Source organism: Trichosurus vulpecula, chromosome 6 (genome assembly GCF_011100635.1).
Source record: "Trichosurus vulpecula isolate mTriVul1 chromosome 6, mTriVul1.pri, whole genome shotgun sequence".
Classification (NCBI taxonomy): domain Eukaryota; kingdom Metazoa; phylum Chordata; class Mammalia; order Diprotodontia; family Phalangeridae; genus Trichosurus; species Trichosurus vulpecula.
Genome location: NC_050578.1, coordinates 131840571 through 131856388, shown reverse-complemented (window position 1 = coordinate 131856388; position 15818 = coordinate 131840571). Strand labels below are relative to the sequence as shown.

General features: G+C 43.3%; 1 protein-coding gene across 1 annotated transcript; it reads left to right on the top strand.

Annotated features, from left to right (window-relative positions):
* The first annotated feature begins 1487 nt into the window (after window positions 1–1487).
* LOC118854760 (mucin-17-like) lies at window positions 1488–15163 on the top strand. Its single transcript, XM_036765024.1, has 3 exons — window positions 1488–1541; window positions 2908–15093; window positions 15149–15163. The coding sequence occupies exons 1-3, from the start codon at window positions 1488–1490 to the stop codon at window positions 15161–15163; spliced, it is 12255 nt and encodes a 4084-aa protein (XP_036620919.1).
* The last annotated feature ends 655 nt before the right edge of the window (window positions 15164–15818 follow it).

Genomic DNA, 15818 nt, shown 5'->3' with positions numbered 1-15818 from the left:
ATTCATTCACCACTGGCCCCGCTATCCAACACACCAGGCTGCCTCTATACATAGATCTATGTGCATGGCTTTATATGTCTGTGTCTATGTGATTTAAAAGTATTTTTGCAGAAAAACTTAACAGAACCATGAGTTATAAGACAGTAACCATTTATATACAGGTGGGTTTTTTGTTGTTGGGGTGGGGGTAAATTATTCTCGAAATTATGTTCCACTATTGAGTTGGACCATGAAAAAAAAATCTTTACAGGAAGATGTTTAGGCTGAGTCCATGGCCCAAATGACAAAAAACCCACATCTGGCAGTAGAGAAGCCCCAAACTCTCAATCTGTTATTGAAAACTGGAGCTTAATTAAGAGAAACATTTAAATGAAGAATGTATCTGCTCTAGGTATCGTACAGATATCTATGTCTAACTGTAGGGAAGGAAGATGGGTTGTTGTGAAACTGAAAGGCTTTTTTTTAGTTGAAACCCTGAAGAAATGGCTTTAGAAGCTTGAGAGTTAATATTTTGGAAGGTGTTACAAGCTTTAAACAGGATTCCTACCCCCTTTCAATACCAAGATAAGATAACAGGTCAGTGTTTCTTAGAGAATGAGCACAATTCCTCTCCATCTTTTGTCCCAGGATTAACTCCAAATAGACCCATCCACGTGCAAAGTTTGTCTATCTCTCCCAAACAGGAAAAAAGGAGGGGGGAGAATGGGGAGTCAGAGTTTCTTTATTAGATTCAGGCCTGCTCAGTCCCTGATTTTCACCTTCACACATCAAACAGCAGAGAGGCTGATCCAGAGGAGACACGGTATCGGCCGACCCCCATCCAGAAAGGAAGCACCCGGCTGTCTGGTACAGATAACGTTAAACTCTTAAGCTATAAGGGTTCTGCTATACTTAAAATCCCAAATGAAGACAAAAAATGATCATTTGGTCTTTGTCTATGCAGCTTACCTGAAAAAGAGTTTGTTATACATCAGAATTATTATTGAGGAGGTGGGGAGAGCAAAGGGAGACTTCATCCCTCACAGAAAAGTTTCTTCCCATAGCCATTCAATAACTATACTATTTAAGCCCCTATAATGCATAGTTCTAGGTTACTTGACTTTACTTGGCCCCAGGTTCCTCATCTATAAAATGAATGGGTTGGACTAATAATAGACTTTCAGGTCCTTTTAGCTTTAAATCTATGATCTTACAAATAATCTAGGTCCGATTTAGTATCAATTATTAAATTGCACTGGCTTCATTAAATAAAGTATCCAAGCCCACTTGCTAATAGCACTGATATTCCTGCTTGATGGAGGGGTAGAAAGCACTGAGATATTATTTTTAACTTCATGTTTTCATTCATGTTAATTGCATATTCAGATCATCCTTTGTGTGATTTTTGAGACTGTAGTACTGTAACAAAAGGAACTTAATGAAGGTTATTTGCTTATTTTAGTTTTTTAACAACGGGGTTCTCTTGCACCTTTAGTGGCAGAGACAAGATGAAGGTGCATGTCCTGACTACAGTTATTTTAGCCTTTGCGGATTGTCTCTTGGTAAGTTTCAGAATTTTCAAATAGATTTAAGTAAGCAGCTTTTAAATTAATTTTAAATTAAATTAGTTTTTTTTTAATTGTTAACAAAGAGGGGAGTGAAGAGGTAAGAGTGGCTCTCAACTTGTATAACAAAATATAACAAAAAGTATAACAAAAAAAAAATAACAAAAAAGACAGAATTAGATTACCAGCTCAGCTACAGCTCAAAAAAGGGAAAATTCTACTAAACAAAATTATCATTTCTGTTATAAGCTGCATTGATCTTTTGTTTTTACATCACCAAAATTTCTCCCAGTATGTGTCCTCCTACTCCCTCCCAGGGAGTCATAAAGAAAAGTACTTTTATAAAGAAAAAAATAGAAGACAGAATAAGTAAAAGAAAGAAAAACAGGAAAAGGGGCAGATTTCAGTAAATTTGATCCATATGTCAAAAAAGTCTGAAGATATATGCAATGTTCCATTTCAGTAGACCTCTCACAACTGCTAAAGAGTTGAGTAGGGGAATATCTTCTCATAAGTCTTCCTTAGGGCCATGCTTAGTGCTTGGAATTTTGCAACATTCACTTTTGATTGTTTTGTGGTCTTTCTTCCCATTTACATTATAACAGTCATTTTACAGTTGTCCTCTTATTTGTTTGTTTATATATAAGTTGGCTCTGATTACTTCACTTAAGTGTTTCCACACCACTGTATCCCTCCTCCAGCACAATAGTAGTCCATTATATTCATGGACCACAATTTGCTTAGCCATTCCCCAATGGATGGACACCTGCTTTGTTCCCAACTTCATGATACCACAAAAAGTTCTGCTATAAATGTTCTGGCGTGTATGAGTTCTTAACAACGATCTCCCTAGAGCATACATCTTGTAGTGGAATCTCTAGGTCAAAGTATAAGGACGTTTTAGTCATTTCTAGGCTGAGCTGCTCTACCCTCTGACTATAACTTCTTTTATATGTGTATCTAGGAGAGGAGAAAATATTGTTAAGCTTTATGGCAAAGGAGCATAAGGAAAGGGAGGTGGAGAGAATGACTTCATTGTTTGTTTTGCAATTAATATAAGAGAATTATGTAATTCACAAAAAAGCTGTGTGTGTGTGTGTGTGTGTGTGTGTGTAAGTACACATGTCCAGATTCAGAATTTAAATTTACATCTTTGGTACTTAGCCTTAATACGTCATTTTTTCCCTCTTTCTTGTTGACATTTTGTAGCATATTTTACTGTGCTAGAAGACCAGGAGAAGGGTGTCTTTCAATCCTTCTCTTTGGCTTATATCACTCAAGGTGACTGTTATTATCAGGGTGTTAGGGGGGAAAGGTCCTCAAGGGAGGCTACTGTGAAAATACTGTGCTTCTTTCCCTGCAGTTCAGTGAAAGCCAGGAAACAGAAAATGGGCCAAGCCAACATATGTCAGCCAATCCGCCTCTGAGTTCCTCACTAGTCAAAGCTGTAGCCAATCAGACTTCACTTAGCCAGGTCACCAATGGGAACTCTCCAGCCACTGAAGAGGCAGTACGCTACTTGTCAACATTCAAGGTGGTAAGGGGACGTAGGCCTCTCTATGCTGGTGTGAGCCACAACTCCCCTGTTGGGGTTGCATCTAGAAGCCACTCCCCTGGGCCATCGGCCCCTAAGGAGGGAACACCAAACAACTCTACAAGTATTGAGGCTCCACAGAACTTTTCATCACCTGTCTCAAAGATGACACAGGACAACCATCATGGCAGTGTTCAGACCCACCATTCCATGCCCATCTCCACTGCACCTCAAAGCTCTCTGACAATCTCCAGGGCAGCCTCCAGGTTTTTACCATTACCTACGACAACTCGCCTCTCCTTACCAGTCTCCAACATAACAAAGCCCTCTGCCCTAGACTCCTATGCAAAGAATAGTTCTCCAACGGACTCCAGAACACCTGATCTCTTTTCACCAGGCCCCAGTACAACTCATGATTCTAGACCAGGCTCCAGGGAAACATTCAGTTCTCCACCAGACTCTGGGGCAATGAATTACTCTGTTCCAACCTCCAACACAACTCACCTCTCCATGCCAATCTTTAGGACAAGGTCCCGCTTTACACCTGCCTTCACTGCAAGGTATCACTCTGTTCCTGATTCTCCTGCAACTCAAAATGCTTCCCCTGAGAGCCATTCTTTCCCTGCCAAGCACATGCAAACAGAGCCTTCATTAGACCAGGCTAGTTTCAAAGAGATGACAGGTCTTTCTCTATCACGCTGGCCTGTACCAAGTCAATCTTTATCTGAAGTGTCTATGATGCCAGAAACAACAAAACTATCTGAAACAAACTCTGAGTTACCTCTCAAACCTGTAATTAGACATTCTTTGCCTACATTGAAGGGATCCAGTCAATCATCACTTGTCCCAGATTCTGAAAACTATTCTTCATCCTTCAGCATTCTCTCAGGTTATCCGAGGTCTACTTTAGTTGAAAGAAACTCTTTTCACGTGGACCAGGATAAATCAAGTCGCTCATCGCCTGCCCCAACCAGTGACCTTTTACCTGTCAAAGCTGCAAAAAGGTCATTACCTCTTTCCTTGGGATCCAGTCACTCGCCCCCCACTAGAGTTGTCTGGAATAAAAGCAATGAACTAAAGCCTTATCCAATTATTCGATATAACTCTTTAGGAAAAGATCGGTATCTACTAGCCAATGGTAGAACAGATGTCTCCCAGAGTCCCTGGAATACACCAACCACTCTTTTATACCCACAAGCTAAGCCAAGCTTATCCGTGTTTGCTTATCCTCCAACAAGCCATTCTCCATCTATCCCAGAAGCCCCGATCAGTACCACTACAGATACCATTAGCAGGATTCTTGATTCTGACACTCTCATCACTTCGGTGAATACAAATAATGAAACTCCTGGATTGAAAAGTCATGAAGAGGAAGCTACGACCAATGTAGTTGATTTTACTACAGCTGGAGAAAATGAGGTCACCAGTACAGAAAGGATTACAGCATTAGCTGATGCCATCCCATGGAATAAGAAAGACAATACCACTGCACATCATGCTATTGGTTACTTCCTAAACCCTGAGAATTTGGCTAATGATTTCTTAAAAGATTCTACCAATGCTTTAACAGGTGCTCATGACTTCTTAGATGCTGGCACATATAAGGAAGAAAGAGGGAGAGATGGCATGGATTTAGCTAATGCTGCTCCCAGTGTGGTAGAAGACAATAAAATTATAGTGGATAACACAGACCTCCTGGAGGAAGATTTCAAAGCTTTAATGAATACCCTAGAATTTCCAGGGAAAGATGATTTTATTGTGATTTATGTTCCTGACTGGGAGGAAGGCTATCTAACAGATGATGATGATGATGACCCTGTTGTCCTAAAAGAAGATGGCACAGATAAGGTGAACACCAGGATCTTTACTAAAGGAATGATATCCAGGACTAAACTCCCAGTTGGTATTAATGATGCTACTACATCTATAAAAGATGTCATTCCTTTTACAACACCGAGGGAAATTCCAGAAGATGTTGCTTTTCCGACAAGCACTGCTATCAGTGAAGATTTTGCCACTAACCCAAAAGAAGATGCTACAAATTTTTTTCCTAAAATGTTCATGAGGAAATCCAGTACTCCTGTACCTAACAGTGATAAGCACTTAGCTTTTACCACAGTAGCTGAAAATGGCATACCTACTGGAGATCCAGTTACTTCTGAAGTAAATGATATTCTATCTCTAAGGGATTCTGAGATCCCCACACAGCAAACTATTCTCACTCAATTTAAGCCTGAAATAACTTTGCCTGAAAAGGAAGATAATGGAAGAAAAAATGTCCATACTGTCCTGGAAAATAGCAATTCAGTTATTGAAAACTATGCTACTTTTCCTGAAATGAATACCACCATTCCTACAAGCATGCCAAATGTGCCAACTAGACTCATACCTGACATGGCTGTCTCCATGGTAAGCACTGCAGACCCTCTATTAAACAATCCCGTTGCTACTCCTATGAAAGAAGCTATAATTAAAGAATATTATGCCATCACCACCATGGAAGATGACTCCACAGTGGGCAGAGGACAACAGATCTTTCCTGGTAGAGTTATTCCCAGAAGTTCCACCACTACTCCAAGAGAAAACATTAAAGCCACAGTTTATGGTCTTCCGAGGATGTACGGAACTTCTGCAGATGGAGACACACCCTTTGAGGGTGACATAATTCTGTCTGCCAAAGCAGGTACTATCGTGGAGGCAGATACAGTGATTCTCGCAGAAGAAAACACACCAAATGATAACAACTTAAGAACTTTTATTTTGGATGCCAATGACCCTAAGTCTGCAGATGACTCTTTCTTGCCTCAATTCAATACTGCTGAACCCCTAGTAAACAGAACAAAACATGCAACTTACCTAATTCAATCTGATCCTAGGGGAGCTTTTTCCACAGCTCAAATTTCACCCTCAATGTCTGACAGAACTGTTACAATTTCAAGAAAAGTATATTCTACAGGCAGCAATGATATCATTCCCTTCCTGGAACAAAACCCTGAATCTGAAATTAAGCCTCCCACACTGCGAATCTTCAAAGATGATCCCAACTCCAGAGGTGTGACATCTAGATCCATGGGTGGTGGCAGAATGAGCAATAGGGCTAAAACCTCAATAGAAGAAGACACAGCTACTGAGAACAAACTGATACCTCCTGAAGAGTACTATGGTGGATCTGAAAAGGGCATTGTGCCAAACATCATTCCAACTAGTTCTGCATTTGGATCTGATAATGATGCTTTTGATGTTGATGATTCTGATACCATGGGCTTTTATAGTGTCCAAAAGGAGTCTGGCATGACCTTTTTCCCTTTAGGAGACAAAGCAACAATCCCCAAGGGCCCTCATTCATCTTTAACTCAGGCTTTAGACTCCAAGGTGGATCACACACCTTTGCTGTATGAAATGACAGACAGCAATCCCAATGTACCTCTTATATCCAGCATGAAGAACTTGAAACCAATGGCTACCAGAAACATGGCAGATGTCACCATTGATGGAATTGAGGAAATTATCCTCAAGGACCAAAAAATTGCAACTGTAAAACAAAATGATGAAGCAGTAGAGGATGTCAGGTTCTTTCTACCTGACAATTCCATCCCAGGAATTAGAAGAGAGGATTATGCTGACCTCTCACACACAGACTATGGACCAGTGGTGAGACAGACATCTATCCTTCTTGATGACAATATTAAGCCTGCTGTCATCAGCACTCCCCTCTGGCCCAAAACATCTGTTTCCACAATCATGGAAGTTGCAATGGACTCAACTATTAAACATGCAGGGAAAGCCCCTCCCAAAGAGACTGAGGACTCTACTCTCACAACCAATTATATCAATGCTACACATGATTCTACTACCATGGAAGGGGCAGACCCTGCTAAGCCCATCATACTAACAGCTAACACTTTTAAGCCTGATGTTTCTTCTGCTAAATTGCAAGAAACTTTCCATGAAGAAGAAGACCCATTACCTCGTGCCAGCAGGCAACCTTCAGAGCTTTCAGCTAAGAATTCGGCAAAGATCAAAGATGCTGCTGTCCCAGAATGGCAAATCACTGAACGTGATCACAATGGGCTTCTGTCACATACGGCTTTTTTTCAAGCTGCTCTCACCACACCAATGATTGAGTCCATCAGTGGTGAACCCGAGACAACTTCCATTGTGAATGGAAACCGTGCCACTCAGGATGGTGGTGTGTCTGAATTTAGGAGAGATGGAAAAAGCACTGTTCTTGAGGGAACCAGGAGAATAACTGCCCTTCCTGCTTTTAGAGAAAACACTGTCATTGTTATTGATACCACCAGAGATGAATCTGAAAATGCTGAAAATGGTGAAACCTCTGAATATGAAGTGATTCCTTATGTAGAGATGACCACTTCAATAAAGGGAGATGACCTCCTACAAGGAGAAGAGTACATCTCCAATGATGACCTATCTATAGACTTTTCACCCACCAGCGATGTTGTCTTTGATGTTTTGGTTACTGAGGATGAATCCATTTTTCCTGAAACAGACGACACCAGTGCCAACACAGACATCTTTGCAAACTCACCTAACCTCAATGCATTTGAGGCTCCTGTAGGTAGTTCTGTTAGTGATGACACTGCTCCTGACTTAAAAGAAATTATTATGAGTAAACAACACAGTATGGCTGTTCCTGATACTACTTCCTTTCTACCTCAAATTTCTCATCTGGAGGACAAAAGAAGCATCCGCAAGGATACTGCCCCTAACATGGTCTCTTCCTTCACCCCAGCATATACAATGCCTTTAACATCTAACAGTGCTGACCCTGCTATGAATCCCATCATCCTTGAAGATGAAGGAATTTCTATTACAAAAAGTACCCCATCCTCTTCTAATAATAAACTTTTCTTTAGGGTAAGGACTACAACCCAAGCAGCTCATTTAAAACTCCAAGAAGATGACGACAGTAACAATGTGGCTGAAATCACCAAGTCACAGAAGGATACCCATGCCATGACTTCTGCCACTGACCCAGGCCCTATCAGCCAACCTGATGAAGCAACTGAATTTATAAGAAGCCCAACTTTACCCCCTGCCATCTCATTTATAAAAAAAGCTACCCTTGTGAAGGCTGAGGTCCCTGCTATCTCGACTGAGAACACTGAGCCCAAAGATGGCCTTGCCAGCTTGAGTGTCAAAGCTTTACCTTCCATGGGAGACAAGGATGTACTGACAACCACTGCTGTTCCATGGATCTTTAAGTATGATTCTGTGACTGAGAAAGCTCAAGGTCCTTTTCTTATAAAACCAGTAGGGACAGAAAGAATCAGGAACAAATCTGCATCTGTTCAAAGTCCTGCTGTCAGCCCAGAATGGCTCAACGTTGAAGAACAAACTCTTGTCCCAGCCAATGCTGCTCAGGGTAGGTTTCATGCCAGCTACAGTGCCCCTGTTCCAGCCACCATGATGGTGCTGGGGAACAGTGCAGTGGGGGATGAGACTTCCAGCCTGTTATCGGACAACACAACAACACCATCTGGCCGAGTTCTCCCTACGGCTGCTAGCACCTCCTCTAAAGGAGATAGCAGAAATATGAGTGATGTCCGTAAGTATGAGTTGGAGCCTTTTATAGAGAGAGATAAGACTATTGAACCAGAAACACTTGTTCTGACAGAAAGGCCCACAATACTGGAGGCAAACGATGCTGTTCTGCCAACAAAAACCACGAGAGAGAATGCAGAGCTGATGATTACCCTGCTCCATGACAATATTCCTCAGGACTCTAGCTCTATTTCTGAGGATTCCAGGACAGCCCTTAAAACAGATGCCACCAGCCCAGTTATGGATGCCACTCCACTCACATATGGCCCAGATGGGTTTGAGGCTCCTGCTCTTAATTCTCTGTCTAGGATTATTATTCTCCCAAGTGATGCAGGAGTTATTGAAAATCACCACACCATTTTTATTGGAGAGGATAATTCTGACATGGGAGCTGACAAAAGTAATTTCATAGGAGATCCTGCCAATTTGAGGGCTGTGAATCCCAGAACCATAGATGGTTCCAACTTTAATCAAACTGAACGTTCTGCCCTGGCATCTCTGGACATGGCAGCTATAAATGCCAATGATGTGGACTTCCTTCCAGACATGTATAATCTGAGAGTGAAAAAAACCCTTCACTCTTCTGCTCCAGATGCTGTCCTTCATAGGACCACTACAAACCCATACATTACTGATAGTACTGATTCCAACAGGAAGGACAAGTTACCTTTGGTTAAGAATGACAGACCTCCTACTTATGGTGCTGTTGGACTGCAAGTAGCCACTACAGCCAGAGCCACTGACCCCAGAACACAGGAGGATGAAATCAATACAGCTGGGCTCGAACTGATAAACTTTCAAGCAGGGGTGGATCCTGTGACTTCCTACACTGATTCTGTTATTGGTGAGCTTCCCTACGAGAGAGAAGCCCCACCAACTGACCCTATGACAGAAGGTGCCATTACACGAGCATTCAGAGCCGCATCAGCTGTAGCTAATGGTACTACCCACTCTGGTAAAGACAATAATGCTGAAGGGGAGTTTATCATTCCCGGAGGAGACATTGTTCTGTCCACAGGAGATGCCCTACTAGTGACATCTGAAACTCTCTCCCAAATGCCACATGTCACAGTTCATGAAGCCCAACTATCCGTCTTTACAGAAGAAGACTCTCTAGCTAATCCTTCAATGATAACAGTATCAAAAGTATCAGAACCCATAGTGAAAAACACTGAGAACAAAGATGAAGACGCCAACCAAGAAGGGCAAATCTTTAAATCTCAGAGGGAACCCTGGGCTCTCCCAGTGGACAAGAGACTTCTCACAGCTCACCCCACCTCCTCTGGGTATTTTTCTAGAAATTTTGAACATTCTGCATCTACCACTGGCAACAGAGTAGCCATAACTGAAATAGATAGTTCTGATACCCCCTTAATGCCATCGGAAACTCTCTCCCTAATGCCAGATGTCACAACTGATGAAGCCCAACTATATTTCTTTACAAAAGAAGCCTCCCTGGCTGATCCTTCAATAACAGCAACATCAAAGGTATTGGAACCCAAGGTGAAAAACACTGAGACCATAAAAGAAGATGCCAACCCAGAAGGGCAAATCTTTAAATCTCAGAGGGATCCCTGGGCTCTCCCACTGGAGAAGAGACTTCTCACAGCTCACCTCACCTCCTCTGGGTTTTTTTCTAGAAATTTTGAACGTTCTGCATCTCCCACTGGCAACACAGTAGTCATAACTGATATGGATAGTTCTGATGACACCCTAATGCCATCTGAAACACTCTCCCTAATGCCAGATGTCACAGCTGATGAAGCCCAACTATCTATCTTTACAGAAGAAGACTCTCTGGCTAATCCCTCAATAATAGCAGCATCAAAGGTATCAGAACCCATAGTGAGAAACATAGAGTCCACAGATGAAGACACCAACCTAGAAGGGCAAATCTTTAAATCTCAGAGGGATCCCTGGGCTCTCCCACTGGAGAAGAGACTTCTCACAGCTGACCCCACCTCCTCTGGGTATTATTCTAGAAATTTTGAACATTCTGCATCTACCACTGGCAACAGAGTAGCCATAACTGAAATAGATAGTTCTGATACCCCCTTAATGCCATCGGAAACTCTCTCCCTAATGCCAGATGTCACAACTGATGAAGCCCAACTATATTTCTTTACAAAAGAAGCCTCCCTGGCTGATCCTTCAATAATAGCAGCATCGAAGGTGTTGGAACCCAAGGTGAAAAACACTGAGACCATAAAAGAAGATGCCAACCCAGAAGGGCAAATCTTTGAATCTCAGAGAGAACCCTGGGCTCTCCCACTGGAGAAGAGACTTCTCACAGCTCAGTCCACCTCTTCTGGTTTTATTCCTAGAAATTTTGAACGTTCTGCATCTCCCACTGGGAACAGAGTAGGCACAATTGATATGGATAGTTCTGATGCCCCCTTAATGCCATCTGAAACTCTCTCCCTAATACCAGATGTCACAGCTGATGAAGCCCAGCTATCTGTCTTTACAGAAGAAGACCCCCTGACTGATGCCTCAAGGATAGTAGTATCTGAGGTATGGGAACTTGTGGTAGAAAACAATGAGACCATAAATGAAGATGCCAACCCAGAAGGGCAAATCTTTGAATCTCAGAGGGAACCCTGGACTCTCCCACTGGAGAAGAGGCTTCACACAGTTCACTCCACCCCCTCTGGGTATTTTTCCAGAAATTTTGAACATTCTGCATCTACCACTGGCAACAGAGTAGCCATAACTGAAATAGATAGTTCTGATACCCCTTTAATGCCATCGGAAACTCTCTCCCTAATGCCAGATGTCACAACTGATGAAGCCCAACTATATTTCTTTACAAAAGAAGCCTCCCTGGCTGATCCTTCAATAATAGCAGCATCGAAGGTGTTGGAACGCAAGGTGAAAAACACTGAGACCATAAAAGAAGATGCCAACCCAGAAGGGCAAATCTTTAAATCTCAGAGGGATCCCTGGGCTCTCACACTGGAGAAGAGACTTCTCACAGCTCAGTCCACCTCCTCTGGTTTTTTTCCTAGAAATTTTGAACGTTCTGCATCTCCCACTGGGAACAGAGTAGGCACAATTGATATGGATAGTTCTGATGCCTCCTTAATGCCATCTGAAACTCTCTCCCTAATGCCAGATGTCACAGCTGATGAAGCCCAGCTATCTGTCTTTACAGAAGAAGACCCCCAGACTGATGTCTCAAGGATAGTAGTATCTGAGGTATGGGAACCCATGGTGAAAAACACTGATACCATAAATGGAGATGCCAACCCAGAAGGGCGAATCTTTGAATCTCAGAGAGAACCCTGGGCTCTCCCAGTGGACAAGAGACTTCTCACAGCTCAGCCCACCTCCTCTAGGTATTTTTCTAGAAATTTTGAACGTTCTGCATCTACCACTGGGAATAGGGTAGCCACAACTGATATGGATAGTTCTGATGCCCTGCTAGTGACATCTGAAAGTCTCTCCCTGATGCCAGATGTCACAGCTGATGAAGCCCAGCTATCTATCTTTACAGAAGACGACGCCCTGACTGATGTCTCAAGGATAGTAGCATCTGAGGTATGGGAACCCATGGAGGAATACACTGAGACCATAAATGAAGATGACAAGCCAAAAGGGCCAATCTTTAAATCTCAGAGGGATCCCTGGGCCCTCACCCTTAAGTCTATGATTCTTCCAGCTGACTCACCAACTTCTAGGTTTTCTCCCACCAATTCTGAACATTTTTTACCTACTACAGCAGCTGCTGTCTCTTCCCCTATGAAAGACATTCCATCTAGGACTGATGGCCAAAGAGGCAATTCTGAAAGGCTCGTCCTTGAAGCCATGCCTTCAGAAGGGTCTTCTTATATAGGTGCAAGACCAACAACAAAAGAAGATATGGCAACTCAAGCTGAAGGAAACCCTCCGCATGATACGGCCTATAATGACTTTGTGTCAGGCAATGCTGCCAACAGAACTGGTAGGAGTGGCACAAACTCTCTTCTTATTCCCACTGACATAAAGATGGCAGTGGATGGAAAGAGTACTGCCTTCAGGAGGGAAAGGGCTGGTATTGAATCTGATGGCACTAAGAGCCCAACTGATAAGACAAATCCTGAAACAGTGGCTACTGGAACCCTGGTGAAGGCAACCCCCGGTGTCCAAGAAATTGCTTTTGTGGAAGAAAAGAGTGGAGAAGCCGACAGGGTGGCTGCATCCTTTCTACCTGACATAAGAGGCCTAAGGAGTATAAGGAGTTATGATGCCCTCTCCATGGGAGACACAAGCCCTTTTACCACTGATAGTACCACCAGCAACACCATGCCCAGCTATGAAACACCTGCCTCCCCCAAGAATGTCACAGGAGCCACAGATCACAAATCAGAAGCCCCTGACACTGCTGCTGGTGTCAAAGCCCGTGCAAAGGAAGGTGAAGCAGCAGTGGTAGAAATAACCAACCCCCAGAATGACATCCTCCCAGTAACTTCCACCAGCATCCCAGCAGCTGAAGGCTTTTCCTATGTGGATGATGGTACAGAAATTGTCACAGACTGGGTGACAGATGCTACTGTGCTTAATGCATATGCTGAATACACTGAAGCAGGAAACAACCAGGCCATTTCTGAAGGGAGTCCTTTGTCCACAGGATATAATAGTCCATTGTCAGCTAGGCATCTCACCCTTCCATATGATCAACGTCGCACAGTTCACCCTGCAAAAGAGGCCCCAGTCAGCGTCATTAGAATACCCACAGAAAGAAGGAAGATAGAAGCTGAAAATCCATCCACCACTGGCAATCCCAATATCCCAGACACCCCCACCGTAGCAGTGACCACCACCTTTCAAAACACTGACACCACAGTCTATATCTCTAGACCTGAGTATGAAATACTTACAGAAGAAGACTCAAGACATGAACCTGAAGGAAGAGAGGAAGAAGAAGGTGATAACAGCATCCTAGAGGTGGCAGATATTACCCCCTTTCTCTCATATGATAGCATCCTCCCAAGAGATGATCTTGCACCTGAAGGTTATTTGATTAATTCTGAAGAAGACACAGCCTTCACCCTTGATCCAAATGGATTTCTGACTCATAGAGGATATTCCTTGGCTAAGGCCACAAACTCTCCACCTGAAACAGCTGCTTCTGAGTTTGAAGAAATTGTTGTTTTAGAAAAGGATGGTCTGGCTGACACAGATACTGCCTTCCCTCTTCCTGATATTTCTCATCCAGAGAGGAAAAGAAATGCCCTAGGGGATGATCCCATTGCTCTAGAGAGAGCCAAGACCCCCATGGCAAGCAGCAGGGACCTCCCTTTGGCTTCCACCAAAACAGAAGCTTTTGCTTCTGATAACAACATTACCCATGAAGAGGATCCCAATGAAGTTTCTGTGGCTGAGCTAAAGAAGTTGCAAGAGGTGGTTGCTGCTCCTATAACTTTATTCATCACTCCTGAAGCTGACAGCTCCCATGCAAACACTGAACCCTGGATGGATGTGACAGCTACAAGTGCCTTTGTGCCCACAAAGAGGAGCATCCGAGCTATACCTAAGGCCACTACTCTTAATGCTGGATACTTGAAGCCTCAAAACGACTCCATTGTTTCTGAGGCAGATTCCACTCTTGTGTTCATAGGTGACACCACTTTACTAAGAGATGATCCTTTAAACTTTAACCCAGATTCCACTGCTGGAATTTCCCCAGAAACTTTCCCTTCGAAGGAAAGCTCACGGGATGATGCTGATACCACTGTGCCGGAGGCCTCAGGGCTTGTTTCTGAACCTTTACCTGTTAATGTGGCTCCTATCCCAGAATGGAATGTCATCAATGCTCACAGTGACCCTCAGGCCCTCCAGCTAGAATCTACACTTCCTCCAGCTGATTCTGCCCTCTTGCCAAGGAACTCTGCCTATACTGATCTGGATACAGTTGGCACAGTAAAAGAAGACCCGGCCACAAAGACAGCCACCTCTGGTGAAAAGAACCCGTCTCCTAAGAGACCTATCTCTGTAGCTGCTCCCTTTAACCTGAGGGAAAATACTGACTTTACGATTGGAGCTATTCCATATGAGGAGATGGCCTCTGATGAGCATGAAATAGCATTTGACAGGGAGGAAGAGGATGCTATAGCAGAAGGAGATGATGTTGCTCAGGACAGAGAAAATACTCCAAATTCCACTTACTCTTCACCTTTTATGTCACGTAACAATATCCTTGAAGGGAAAAATTCAGACCCTGAGGATGGCTCGATTTTCCATGAAGTAATTAACAACCACGTCATCAGTGATGCTGTCAATCCTCCACATCAAATAACCACTAATGGAGAAACTAAAGCTGGTGATTCCATTAGTCTCGGAGATGAAAAACCTTCCACTCTAGGTGACTCAGCTGCTCAGACAGCTGATGACAACATTAAGACTATCACAGTTCACACCATCTCAGACAGAACACTCAAAATGACCACTGAATTTAAAGGAATTACCAACGTAGAGCAAAATCATCCAGAAGCTGAAGACAACATGACTTTCCTACCTGATATAGCTTACCTTCCAATAAAAAGAAAGGCTCAAAAAGATGAAGTTGGTCCTGATGTAGATTCTTCTTTAACCTTGAAAGCCACAAAGCCCCCTATGGCAGGCAGCACTGGTCCAGTTCCCATTGCCACCCTGCTTGAAGTTAAAGATAGCTCCATGCTTGTCCCTGAAGACCACAATGCAAATGATGCAGCTGGTGCCAAATCCCCTGAACAAGAGACCAAAACTGCTGTGGTGGAAATGGCTGATTCCCAGGATGACGTATCTCCAGTGACTTCCTTCACAGCTCCTGTAGATGTCAGGATACCCTACGCAAATACAGGGAACAAATACAGAAAAGACTTAGCTGCAAATGGAACAATTCCACTTATAAGAAAGGCCCCTGCCATGGTGGCTAAGGCTACTATGCTTCCCTCTGAATACATCCAACCAAACAGTGAATCCATTGCTTCTGAAGTGGGAACTACCATATTCACAGGAGGTGGCCCATTAAGAGCTCTCACCAAGCCTGTCCATGAGCACCTTGCTCCTTCTGATGAATCCCAGATAAATCACCACGGAAGAGATGTGACACCAATCACACTCAAGGACCTAGGACCTGGGGCTGACAACTCTCTTCCTAATGATGCTGCCACTTTGGGCCGACCCCTTACTAAAATGAAAGCAGACCGTCCCCC

Coding starts and splice junctions, on each gene's coding strand:
- LOC118854760 (XM_036765024.1), top strand. CDS start 1,488: ATGAAGGTGCATGTCCTGACTACAGTTATTTTAGCCTTTGCGGATTGT. Junction 1,542..2,907: donor CCTTTGCGGATTGTCTCTTG/GTAAGTTTCAGA, acceptor CTTTCCCTGCAG/TTCAGTGAAAGCCAGGAAAC.